This window comes from Stegodyphus dumicola, chromosome 11 (assembly GCF_044657685.1).
Source record: "Stegodyphus dumicola isolate Sdum_Otavi_A_Nest chromosome 11, ASM4465768v1".
Classification (NCBI taxonomy): domain Eukaryota; kingdom Metazoa; phylum Arthropoda; class Arachnida; order Araneae; family Eresidae; genus Stegodyphus; species Stegodyphus dumicola.
Window position 1 is genome coordinate 87,055,357 of NC_140778.1, and position 13,826 is coordinate 87,069,182.

Consider the following 13,826-nt stretch of genomic DNA (forward strand, 5'->3'; position numbering starts at 1 on the left):
CTCTCCTGTTGAAGAGTCTAAAAAAATGCAAGTTTTGCTACATTCATTTGTCACATCAGCAAGACATTGCAGGATACATTTACGATCATGCAAACTTCTGTGCATATTCAAGATCTTGCAGATTCCGTAATACAGAATCCTATATCTAACACGTTGATTGATGTTATTTGAAGATATTCAGTCCACTTTAATTTTTGAATAACTGAAGTAATTAATGCCGCCCAATCGGTATAGTGGTTAGCGTCGCTGAGTGCCCTACCAAAGGGCCTGGGTTCGAATCCCGGAGAAGGTATGGACGTTTGTAAATGTATAGTATCTGTGCAGCATGGGGACACTCTAAATATGCCACGAGTCGAAAGTCCTCTCGATCTCTTGTCAACTTGAGCTCCTTGCCACCAGGAATTTTGTCGCCTTGGGCTGACTGTAGTGAGCATTAGCAACAACAACAGCAATAATTAATAAAATAGTAGCTGCACGATTCGCCTCAAACCATTCGTGAACAATTTTGTCAGGATTACTTGGTGCATTATGCGGTGATAGTAATGACTATTGCTGAAGCTTTTGTTGCTTTAGAACACAATCATCCTTTATTTTGATATACAAGCAATTGAGAAATAATCATTTGCATTTAGGGAATGCCCTAATACCTACTAGTATTATATAAGCTAAAGCCATGTTACAAACTATTACGCTGCCCCGATATTCTACCTGTGTCTCACAGTGGTGTACTGGACATGAAGTCTCCGAGAGTATTTTCGGAGGAATCGTATCCAATAAACTGCCCTTTATTCTTTCTGGGAAAAGCAATGACCTATCAATTTCTGTCTAATGTGCACTGAAGCTGTTGCTTCCCACGTGTAAACATCGTTCATGATCATCCAACTGATTCGCATTACTGCTATGATTTCAATGGTATAGAAACTTCACTACTGACACATCTTTTCATCAGCCCATTCTGTTTAGCTTCGATATATCTCCATCGTTGTAGTGCGTGGGCGTTTCACAAAATTTACTATTTTTAAGGCTTCTGCTGGATAATCACGGTTTTCCTCCCTTTTTTCAAGTCAATCTGCCGCTTTTCTTCTTAATTAAGGACATTGCTGTGTTGATGGATGTCTAAGATCCCATTTTATTTCTACCGTCAGAAGCCCATGCCCCTGGGATCAAACCTATTACGGTGAGACCAAATTTTGATTTCTGGATTTTTGAAAAATGATACTGAAACGGAATTTTAAGACCGTATTAACGACGAGTTCAGAACCATATTAACGATGACATTTGAAATAATTTTAAAAATTATTAATTCTAAATGCTGGGCAAAGTAACATTAAAAATTCACTGCGTGAGCTTTATTTGAATAAAGCCACATCTCTGAAGTACCGTCGCAATTAATGGACTAATTTTTGACTTGTTAAGCAAATATCAGTTTTTAAATGAAATATAAAGGAGTATACTTTCAAGGAACAATGAAAGCTCCTTTGTTAGGAGCTAGAAAAGCTCCTTTGTTAGAGCCTTTTCAAATAATAGGAGTGATACTTAGCAAGTCTATTCAGTTGCGTTTTTATAATAAACTTCAATACCTTTTTTATTACGTTTCTGTTAAGTAATTTTTTTCCTAATTGCTAAAATCACTTGTATTCTTTGAATAATTTTTAGAGGTGAGGTTTTTCTTCATTAGCTATTCTGAATTAAGGTACTTCGAATTATTTGAAATTGCGTTTGTAAAAGTATTCTGAAAGCGTATGCATGGAATTGTGATACTAATTGCGATCTTTTGCATAGAATTGCGATATTTTTAACCAGGTGATAAAATTATTTTTGGACATCTTTCGCCTCAGCTGGTTATCACTGAAGGCCGAAATAGAATTTCTTAATTGCTTTGGTCAAGTCTTGCATCATTTCAGTTTGGTAGATGACCACGTCATATACACTTTTTCCTGTATTTGAAGTGAGATATTGAAATTTTGATGTTAAGAGTAAATATTAGAGGCAGCACAAATAAAAATTACATTTTTACTGCACAAAGCAAGAGGAGCATGGAATGCCCAGTGGAAAAAAATGGCACAACTTTAATCTTCTTCTTGCTTCCTCTGTTTTTGAAAATTTAAGTATATGCTGTAGCTTTGCGGGCTTTGTTACTTATGTTTCGAACTTGAAATTTTAATTTGAACATTATTAAAATATCTACATCTTTAATGAAATTGTCAATGTTATTCAAATAATTTATGCCGTAGACTTAGCGTGAATGAATGCTGTAATATAGCCTCAAATATTTTTCCTCAAGTAGCCCTGCGATAATTCAACTCAAGTAACATAAACAAAATCAACGTGTTTCGCACTGAAAATCACTATAATAACGAGTTTCAAGCTGAAAATTTTAAAGTTATATTGTTATTGGATGTGAGGAAAAACAAAAAGGTACAGTTGTAATTTTTATGGATTACTAAGCTGACAGAACATATTTTGCGTCTTTAAAAATTTTATATTTGTTTGACGTAAGTGTTACAGAAAACCAAAAGTGTAAATTCGAAGTTATTTTTAAATTGTAATTTGTCATTTCTTTTTAATATTAAATTTTTACAAAAATTGTTTTTGTCGTTAACATTTCTGTCTGGTTGCGACTGAATAACGGATGTTTTTTCAAGCCTTGGTTAAATTTCGTGGTTATTTTTTTTTTAAATACAAAAGTGTTGATTTTATATTTTCGTGGTTCTGGAAAAGCAGTTGTGAATTAATTTTAATTGATTTGCATTATGCATCAAATAATACATGATAAGAATGCGTAATTATAATAAATCATGGAATAAGTTAATCAAACGAAAAATATGAAGGTGTGTGTTATATTTGAGTAAAATAGTAAAACCGTAGTTAATCAGAAAGCTGGAGAAATTTTATATTGTATTACAAGATTCTGAAAACCAGCTGTGGCTAATTTTTCACAGCTTTTTTCTTTAGAGTTTGTAATGAAAACAAAAGATTTCAGTATATTACATACAAAAATAGTGAATCATGAAATCTGTATCGCTCAGGGAACATTTTCAAATATTCTTCTCTTCAGATGGGGGTACAGCATAATTGCTGATAAGTATTGATAGAAAGTAATGCAAAAGATCGTGAATTTTAAATTACGTATGTATATAAATACAATGTGATAATCTTGCATAGTAATGTGACATATTTATATCTACCTTTAGCTGTTACAAATAACTTTTCTGCTGGCTGTCTTGATTAGTGTAACTTGTCCTAATTATATTATATGAATAAAGTTCTGTGTATGGAAACTAAGAACTGGCTGTAGGGTTGGGAAATATGAAAATGTGACAGATTGCGCCTTATGTCGTATGTGTTTGAAGTAATAAATTAATATTAAATGGCTACATATTGTAAGTATATTTGGCAGCTAGGTAAGAGGATTACTTTTCTGTTAGGTAAAATCCTAGTATACGATGCAGCCTTGGCGTGATTTTGACAATTATCGCCAACACCAAAAATGATCTAAAGAACGTCGCTATTTTGAAAATTATCACTAACACCAAAAATGATCCAAAGAACGTCTATATACTATACACTATATACTATGTGTGTACATACATAATATATACTATATATATTCTTTGAATGACCTGTTTACTACTCATCGTACATGTCCCATTTTTACTGCTCATCATAAAGTCGCCAAAAGTAGCCAAATCCCGTGTGCACCGCATACTAGGATTAAACCTTCTGTTATGGATGGAGAGAAAGAAAAATGGAAAAGGCAATTATGGTGTGTGACATGAAAAGGTTGGCAAAATAAAAAATGTTTCAAATTAACAAGGTTGCAAAAGAACTCGAGAGCAGCAATAAATTTCTTGTGTGTGAGTAAAATTCTCGGTTGATCTTTACAATATGGTAACTGGTATTTTGGCGACATTTTGGAGGCGATAAAGGTTACTACCTGGGACTTTGGTAATAATGTGAGCAGTACTCAGTTCCGATTACGCATTATTTTGCGTGAGGGAAATGAGAGGTCATGTGATATTAATGGACGAATTACGGTTCTTTAATCGGAAAAGGGAAGAAATCGGGAAAAAATGTGGAAATTTTGTATTTAGCTTTATTCTGTGTTGTGTGAAACAGTGTTGTTTAATTTTTGGATCCTATGGCCCTAACTAAAGTGAATTCGAAATGGGTATTTAGGCATTGTGATAAAGAGAAGTTTGCTTTTTATTTAGCGGAGGAAGTATGGAGGAAAAATTCGCACAAAAAATCTTTCAATAATTTTATTGAAAGAATTAGAAAAGTGTATCCGCCATGTAATCAAGATTCTGAAGAAGATTAGGTAAGTTAGTATTTTTAATTATTTGAGGATATTATTTTTATACATTGTTCTAAATGTAAGGTGGAAAGGAATTTGGTATTATTGGGAAAATTGTTATTAGCAATGATTTAGTTTAAAGTAATTAGGATTGTAAGGTAATTTTTATTAATTTAATGTATGTGCTCATTTATATTTTAAGTAGTGTTTTTGAATTTAATTATATTTTAATTAAATGATAGTTATTTTGTGAATTTTATGTTTGTAGGAATTTGGTATACGTTTAAGTTGAAATAAACGTGCATGGAAATAATTTAAATATTTGATACTAAGTATTTGTAATGCTTGCGGTATGAATTCGTTGGTAACGTGTATAATGTAATAGATGATTTAGAGGTAAAAGTTTTTGGATATTTTATTTATTTTATATGTGGAAATGTTCATATTTGTAAAGGGTAAATACTTTTTCGCGATCAGGTAATTTCATATATGTTCTTTTTACCGGGTTTAAAGATTGAGAAAATTGTCATGTATTTTCGTGAAATTTTTCTAATTTATGAGAAAAAAGCAGTGTACATGGATATAGTGAAGTGTGCGCAATGCCATTTTTGTGCAATTCTGGGATGTTTTTTTAAGTAAAAATAAGTTGACGTGTACATGGTTTATGTGTATGTGTTATTTTGAAAAACCCGTAAGGAGTATGGTATTGTGCACTTTTTCCCAATTTTGCAGTGAATATTTGTCATGATTAAGCAGTTTTGTTTGATAAAATTTCTAGCATAAGTGTAATTCGGCTAGTAGATTGTTGGAAGAAGTGTTCAGTAGATAAAAAGAAAAGAAACATGTCTTTACTTCGTGAAGACAAAATGGCGGCGGGGAAAAAAAAATAGAGGTTTGCTGTAGGAGAGTTGGTTGCCAAATTTTTGCCAAAAAATTGCCAAGTTACCATAATGTAAAGATCAACCAAATTCTCAGGTATTTACTAGAATTCACAAATGAGAGTATTTCTGTGTGAGAAATGTAATAACGTTATTTGTAAGAAATTAAGATAATATAACAGACGTTTTTAATTGAGACGACAATGCCCCAACCAGCTAACAGATTGCAAAATCTGTAGTATAGTTCTAGATTCAGAAAATAGTACTACCAATAATGAAAAAAGTGACAGAAATGTTTTTGAGAATAACAGCATTTCGACTGACAATTTAGTAGAAATTCTTGATACTGCTGTTACAGGACTTGAACAGTGGAACTTTGTAACTGAAAAAGATATTATATCTAATTGTAGAATTAAAGAAAAAGTAATAGTGTAAAAACAAAGCAACTTAAACAATTTACTTTGAAAGAAATGTTAAGTAAAGCAAATAAATATTGAGCTTTTTTTTTATTATTTTAATGAATAAATTTTGATTCTCTTAAAGTCATAAATGCTTTATTATTTCATAAACCACTATTTTATATTTTTATGTTTGATTAATTATTATATTAGTTGTTACTCTCTTTTTTGTTTTATAACTGCTATCAAATTAATGTTGATTTTGCATTAACAGTTCATGTGATCCCCAGTATTATGCAGTTAATTAGTATTAATATTCCGAGAGTGTAGAAGAAATACATGCCAGCGTCAAGCATAAATTTAAGCAAAAATGAATTTTTGATCGACTTTTTGCAGCTGCAAGTGGGGCCCTTTTCATCTAGAAGTAAACTTGTTCTGAGTGGTAAAAGTATAGTTTAGGGTACCCCTTGGCGATTTTTGGCAGTACATGGATACCGATTTTGTGCAATTCTTTGACTTGTTATTTTGGCTTGCGGCGATTTTTGCGTCAAAAATCGTCGCTACACAAAGCCAAAATAACAAGACAAATAATTGCACAAACTCGGTATCCATGTACACATCGACTTATTTTCACTTAAAAAAACCCGAATTTTACAAAAATGGCATTGCGCACTCCTTTGACTTTATCCATGTACACGTCGACCTATTTTCACTTAAAAAAAAAATCCCCGAATTGCACAAAAATGGCATTGCGCACTCTTTTAACTTTATCTATGTACACGTCAACCTATTTTCACTTAAAAAAATCCCAGAATTGCACAAACTTGCATTGTGCACTTCCTTTACTTTGTCCATGTACACATCGATATATTTTCACTTAAAAAGTCAAAGGAGCACCAAATTCTACAATATAGGCAAACAAAAAATACATAATCTCAATAAAATACATTTTAAACCAAACAATAAAATAACATAAAAAAAGGAAAAACATGTTATACATTTAAGCACTACCAAAAGCAAATACTCACTTACCATGATTTTCGAGTTCGCTTCGTACACCCAGAGCCACGTAAAAATCAAAATATCAATCATACTCAAATGACTTTTTTCAAACCAGGTACTCTTTCTGATCGAACACTTCACATAGTGACCATCTGAACCTTTCTTCCTACAAACCCATTCAAGTCCATCTAAACGGTTTTAACATACACCACAAAAATGCTTACAAAACATGCCATGATTCAAAATTTCCCAGAATCATGCACCCGATTACGTCACAATACGGTTTCCATAACATTCAACTACTCAGGCTACCATAAATGAAACAACAACTTGGCGATAAATCAAACAACAACTTCGCCATAATACAAGGGGTACCTTAAAGTCTACTCTACCCTTCTGAGTTTTATGTTGAATCACAGCCAATTGAAGGTCGATTTTTCCTGTGTAAAATATCGCATTGATAGCTTAAGAGTAAATGAACAACTGTTGAGTGGGTTTTTTTTTTTTTTTTTTTTTTTTTTTTTAATGTTCTAAATTGAGTTCTATATTTTCTAGTTAGACAAAATGCAGACACAAAAACAGAATGCTGTCAAACCAAAGCAAGTGAAATTATGGAAGAATTCTCCCAGTTCGGACAAAAAAAGTGTGAGTTAATTTTAAATATTCTTATGTTAAAAATATCATTGCTAATAAATTAAAGCAATACATTTATATGTTAAATGTGGACAACAGTAAAATTAGGTAATGCTTCAGATTTTATTTTAATTGAAAAGAGTAGGCGGAAGTTTAAATCATTGTAAACGTTGGAATGTTTTTAGTGCAATTTAAGTTTTATCAGACTATGTCTGAATTATTTTAAGGCCTCATAGTGGCTGCTTTGTTAAAACTCTTAAATGCTGGTAGTTTGACTTGGGTTTGATGCTAAGTGAATGACATGGCTGGTTTTGTAATTTTAGTACCCCGTGTGTAATGTGAATAAGGTTCTCTTAGAACAACAGTTCATAAACTGTTTGTCTCACAGAGCTGTTTTTAAAATCAATAGCATCCCTTTAGCTCATCTTACATCTTACAAGGTAATAGACAGGGGGAGAGGATAAGAGATCTAAGCAATTGTACAAAGGCCGTAAAATCATGTTTTAAAAATTTTGAAATGTATCAGAATACAGTACAAAGTCTTTAATCCGGACTCGTCGGGATTTCGGCTATTCCGGATTAGGGGTTTTTCCAGATTATAGATCATCAATTTAAATCTGGTAAGATGGCATGCAGAAATTATAAAATTAAAAATATGAAACCGTAATTTATGAAATAAAAAGCAATTATGATGTAAAGGGTATAAAAATTTACCAAAAAAAAAAAAAAAAAAAAAAAAGCTTAATGTTTATTTGTTTACTTTATTAAACATTTCTTTCAATGTAAGTTGTTTAAGTTGCTTTGTTTTATATGCTAATACTTTCTCTTTAATTCTATAAACAGACATAATTTCTTGTTCAGTTACAAAGTTCTGCTGTTCAAATCCTGTAATTGCTGTGGCGAGAATACCAACTAACTAGTCATTCGAAATTTTTTCGTTTTCACTAACCTCTCTGTCACTTTCTTCATGCCTTTATCCATTTTTTGCAGCAATTCCACTTTTTGTTTGATGCACATAGAAACACGCTTTGGCTTTGTAGATCCATTGGCAGCTCCAGAATCGGAAACTCTTTTTGACATAATCAAAGGTCAAGGTTACTTTTTATATAAAATTGCTCTAACAGTCTGCAAAAAATAATAAGCCGGATCCAATTAGAAGATTAAGGAACAATGCAATCTGCAACATTAGATGAAATAGATAATTTTAGCCTAGCTTATACCGTCCGTTATACATTAAGCGCGCATGTGTAAACGTATTATGCGCATGCATAAATGCTATACATGCACATAAATGCTATGCATGCTGTTTATGCATGTGCAGAAAGTTTGTAGCTTTGAGGTCCGGATTATAGATCATTCTGGATTATGGACATCCAGATTAAAGACTTTGTACTGTATATCAGCTTTTTCCTCATTTTTTACCAGTGCATGATAATCAACGTACATGATATTTGCAAAATGTGGCCATATATGCACCCCTTCCATGTTCAACACATTTAATACCCATTTAAAGCCATCAAGCAGATTCGCTAGAGCTGATGCAAAGTAATGTTCAAATGAATCTTTCAAAGCATCATGTGCCTGAAGATATATATATATATATTTGCGTATTGTCTTGGTTCCTGATGTTATTAAAAAAGCTTTTTATAAGATGTAAGTAGGTGGTGTTTCCAGTTTTCATGTTTTCTAATCATTACATTCATTTCTTCTTGAAAGAAGGCACTTTGGTGTTTGTGTCAAAATCTGTGGCACTTTCTTCTGTGTAATGATAGATTGATTACATTCACTTTGCTGAAAATAAGAGCCAAATATGCTATTTTGCACACCAAGTCTTCATCATTTAAAACCGTCACTAACAGAATGTGATGGTCTGTGAGAAATGCTGCTACCTGTGTATGCAGTTCCATTGAACATGTGAAAGCTTTTCCTGTGCAAAGGCATTTTACTTTTTAATATGCAGCAGAATTTATTCAAATGTGGTAAAGCACACACACGCTATCTGCCTAAGGGAAGAGATGCCTTTATGGAGGATTTTATAAGGAAACTAGCTTGTATTCACATTACAAAACAGGGAAAATGATGAAAACCAACCTTGCAGCCCATCTACTTTCTTGGGATCAAACCCAGGCTGGATTGTCAGTATATTTAGCAGCCTTAACCATTTGGCAACTTGTGGGCTGTTGTTACAGCAGAGAGGACTGATGGTGGCTAGCTACGTCTTCATACATCAGTTTGAAGAATGTGGATTTAAGAGGTTGGGTCTTATTTTTTAGTGGCATTATTTAGTATTATCATAAGCTCAGTATTTTTCTCAAGGCTAATTCGTGTCTGTGAAGAATTCAGTGACTACTGCTGCATTTCCCTGTTTTATCTTTAATTTTGGAAATGTTTCCAGCATTGTGACTATCATATATTTGCATAGTTTACTCATGGTTTTTCTTTTACTTAGATGAATTTATACAAAAGAAAAAAATATTTCATTCCTTGATGTGTTGGTTGATTAAATGGTCTCCAAAGCAGAAGGTCCTAATAGTTTTGTAAGTAAATGCAGTTAAGAGGTGTCATTGAAACCACCAAACTGGCAATACCAGTCTATACATCTGCTTTTAGTCTGACACTGGTATACCCAGTGTGACTGATAAATATATATGAATAGAATGATAGCTTTGAGGCCAGGGCTGTGGAGTCGGTAGGAAAAATGACCGACTCCGACTCCTGGAATTTTAAAGACTCCGACTCCTCCCTCATATTTATATATATATGTAAACATGTACACATGGGTTACAACTTATTTTTTTTTAATATAAAAGAAGTAATAAATGCTATAGAAAAAAAATTGATGGCATAGCAAATTTTTTATATTAATTAGCATTTATTATGAAATGGAAAAACTGGCATTAATTATTTCTATGAAACAGTATAGCTTCGGCAAGATCTTTGTTGGAGGGCCATAGATCCGATTTGTAAACTTCAGAGCTGAGAAGAGTCTTTCCATACTAACTTAAGTAGGAAGAAGACTGTTACTGTTAAGGCTACTTCTTTTAACTTTTCAGGGCAGATTTTTGTAAGTTCTAAAAGAGGTTTGAAAAAAATATGATTGCAAGCGCAATCATATTTTTCTACTTCTTCAAAGGCCGTGTAGAAATCTTGTTTGTGTTTCTTCATTTTTATATTTCTAAAGCTCTTGGTTCTTTATTTTCATTCGCTTTGCCTTAGCCTTTTCAATATTATCCAAAAATATTTCTCAAAATCTAATTCATCACTGGAAGAGGATGATGGAGACTCAGTAACAATGTTTGCAGTTTGACTGTCCTGTTTCAAATTCTCCAATTGTTCTGAGAATAATTTCATTCTTATTGAAAGTTCGTTGGTGGATTTCTTTGCCTTTTTAATTTGTCTGTCATCCAAGAAAATTCGGTGTCCAAGAAAATTTAGATCTACATATATTGAACCCAGCAAGATCTCATTGTCTAGCAAACTAGTTTCTCTTTTCTTCATTGAAGAAATGATTCCCTCTGCAGTAAACCCTCCATTTCAGAAAGGACAAACATCCCATTTTTCCATTCTCGCCTCCTGTTAATGCTTCAGATGGCAGCCTTTTTGTGGCTATATATGATGTAAAGAGAAGAGTTTCCGATTTTGCAAGATCATTCCACAGTCTTTCTGTTAGTGAAACGTTAGGGTTATCTACATCTTCTAAAACAGTTCTTAATTCTAAAACCCTCTTTATCATCAAATGTGTACTTCCTTATTGCGTTGCTTGATCAATAATTGCTCCTTTTCCTGCTTGCTTCCTAAGAATGACATCAATTTTGGGAGTTGCTGCTTACCTAAGTTTACCAGTGAGATTTGTAACTAAATGAGTCAGTTTAATCACTAATGGCAAATATCACATCCATCCTCCTCCCTTATATTTATTTATTAATATGTCAATAAAATATAAAATAACTATTTATTAATCTATATACTCCATAAATAAAAATAATAACTCAGCTTGTCAGTAATTTTTTTTTCAATTCATTTTAATTTCATGTCAAATTCAAACTTTCCAACAAAAACTGGTGTCGGAGTCGACCTGTTTTTAGCGACTCCAGCTCCGACTCCTTTTACCCCAAAATCTGCCCGACTCCACAGCCCTGTTTGAGGCACCATCGTCTCCATAGGAATGCCTCTTAGGAAATGGTAACACATAATATGCGTTTTCCAGAGTAGTTCTGGGTCTTTCTCTCGATGATATGATAGATAACAAAAATGGAGAACAGAGTTTCCGATCAACGGAATCTTTTTGTAAAAGTTTACTGTAAATCACTGTATAAAATGATTCAAGGGAAGAATTTTGTCACCATTCTGAATATCCTCATTCATAACCAAAGAGCCTTGTAAATTTGCCAAAGCATGATATTTTGGAAAATTTTTATATATTTCCTGTTAGTAATTGCTGCTGCGCCCCATACGGGACTTGCATACGTCAAAATAGGCCTTATCATTGATTTTATAGAGCAAAATCTTGTTTTTCATGAACAGGTCACTTTTTCTAGCAAAAAATGGCAGTAATTGGATTTGTCAACCTTTGCATTGGAAATTGTTTTTTGAATGCGAGGTTGCTAAGTTAATTTTGAATCAAGTATCACTCCTAGATACTTATAAGTTTAAACCCAAGGAATTGGTCTTCGGAATAATTGCAGGTTAGGTAAATTGGGGTGATTTCTTTGGATTGAACAAAGCGGCGGCACATTTTGCAACATTAATTTTGATTTTCCACAATCCAAGCCAGAGCTCTAGGCTTGAAAGATAATTCTGCAGTGCATAAATTACCATGGTGATGTTGGTATGTTGAGAGATGCTAATCAACATTAGGTATAAAGCTAGATCAACATTAGGTGATTTACGAATATCATTTACAAAAATGTTGAACATATGAGGTGAAAGTAAACTTCCCTGAGGGATGCTGGCATACATTGGGTGAGGAGTAGAGTATTCGTGATTAACTCGCACTCGAAAGGATCTACCTGCCAAGTACAAGTTAAGAATTTTAATGAGCTGTGCTGAAAAACCAAGCCGCATGAACTTGTAAATGTAGTCAGTTCGTATCTCGCAGCTACAAAGCCTACATTACAGTTGGTGGGAGGTCTTTTGAGGAGTTTCTTTGAGTATGTGTACTCCTGTTAAAAAAAAAAAAAAAAAATGTTTTCTGAAGCGTTTCCTCTCATTGTTGTATTAATTCTTTAAATGTGACAATGGAAAACTACCCTTTAATTTCTCATTGCTTGTATTCTGACCATACATTCTATGATGAATATTGCTTGTATAGCTGCCTTCTATTGCCACCAAATGTTTTGCTCACTTGTTCAGATTTACTCTGCATATCAATTTACAGTTGGTCTGATGATTTAAAAAGTCAACTTTGAAATGTGAAACCTTCAGGATCATGGTGACTGATATGCTGTTTTAAAATTAAAAATAATCTTATATTTCATTTTTGTAACTTGAATTATTGTAAAATGTCTTTAATAAAGGACTAGATACGTTTTTATGACTTGAAAATTTAATGATTCCTAAAGGCTTAATTTCTGTGTCAGGCATTTTGTGTTTCACTAAATTATTTAAATGAGGATAGTGGGATCAGAAATTTTAATTTTGTATTCTCACCAATTTTTGGAATTTTATCTAACCATTTTAACATCTTGAAAAACTTTACTGTTATCCCAGTTACCAACTAAAAATTTAAATATATGATTACAGAGTTCATCTACATTGTTTTAAAACATTGTAAGCATATAGTAGAAGATATATGTAATATATTGCTTAAGTAAACAATAAGCATATACGAAAAATAAATTTATTATCCCATATGTTTTGTTGTTATGATGACTGAATTGAAGAAAATTTCAATTTAAAAGAACATTATTGTGTACTTAACTACATTATTTTTTTTTTTTCGCTTTAGACTAAATTTAATTCTGAAAAGAAAGAAGCATTTGGAATAGGAAAATCAAATACATATAAAAGTGCTAAGAGGAAGAAGTTTCAACAAAACAAGAATGTTAATGCAGGCTATAACAAAAAATGGAACATACTTGGGAAAGATCAAGCTGAAACACCAAAAGAAGGAAGCAATAAAAGGAAAAATGAAAGTTCTGAAGGTACTGGACCTAACAAAAAGGCTAAAAAAAGCAGTATGACATTGAAAGATAGGAAAAAGTATCGTTTATCAAAAAAAGGAAAATTAGAAACTTTTGAAATTGGACAGACTCTAAAAATTTTATGGGAAGAATTACGAAGGTAATTAAGTTTGTTATTATTTTTAAGTTGAATGCTCTGTTGTTAATTTTTTGCTTGTATAAAAGCCTGGGAATTTTTTGCTTACATGGAAAACCTTAGAATATAAATTGCAAATCTTTCATTAGCATTCTGTAATATATGAATTATCCAATAGAACTCTGGTGTGTTATTCATTGTCCTTTGCCACCAAAACTCAAAGACTAGCTGCATGCATATGGATCCTGTGTTTATGACTTCTGCTTACTGTAAACTATGTCTTCACGCGTCTATCATGTCGTTATATGTTCACAACCTTTTGTAAATAAATTGTAATTAGTTTGGATTTACATTCTTTGC

The 13,826-nt window shown here is 32.5% G+C and overlaps 1 protein-coding gene across 2 annotated transcripts in view; it reads left to right on the forward strand.

The window, feature by feature from the left end:
- Positions 1 to 2,274: 2,274 nt before the first annotated feature.
- The window catches only part of peng (Pumilio and CPL domain-containing protein penguin), a 70,290-nt gene continuing 58,738 nt past the window's right edge, over positions 2,275 to 13,826 (forward strand). Inside the window, exons 1-3 of one of the 2 annotated variants that reach the window (XM_085826960.1) lie at positions 2,275 to 2,418; positions 7,131 to 7,220; positions 13,156 to 13,490. In XM_085826960.1, coding sequence (XP_085683086.1) covers positions 7,140 to 7,220; positions 13,156 to 13,490 — 416 coding nt within the window. In that variant the 5' untranslated portion in view covers positions 2,275 to 2,418; positions 7,131 to 7,139. The remainder of the gene's footprint in view (positions 2,419 to 7,130; positions 7,221 to 13,155; positions 13,491 to 13,826) is intronic. The other variant, XM_085826961.1, reaches the window with a different exon arrangement.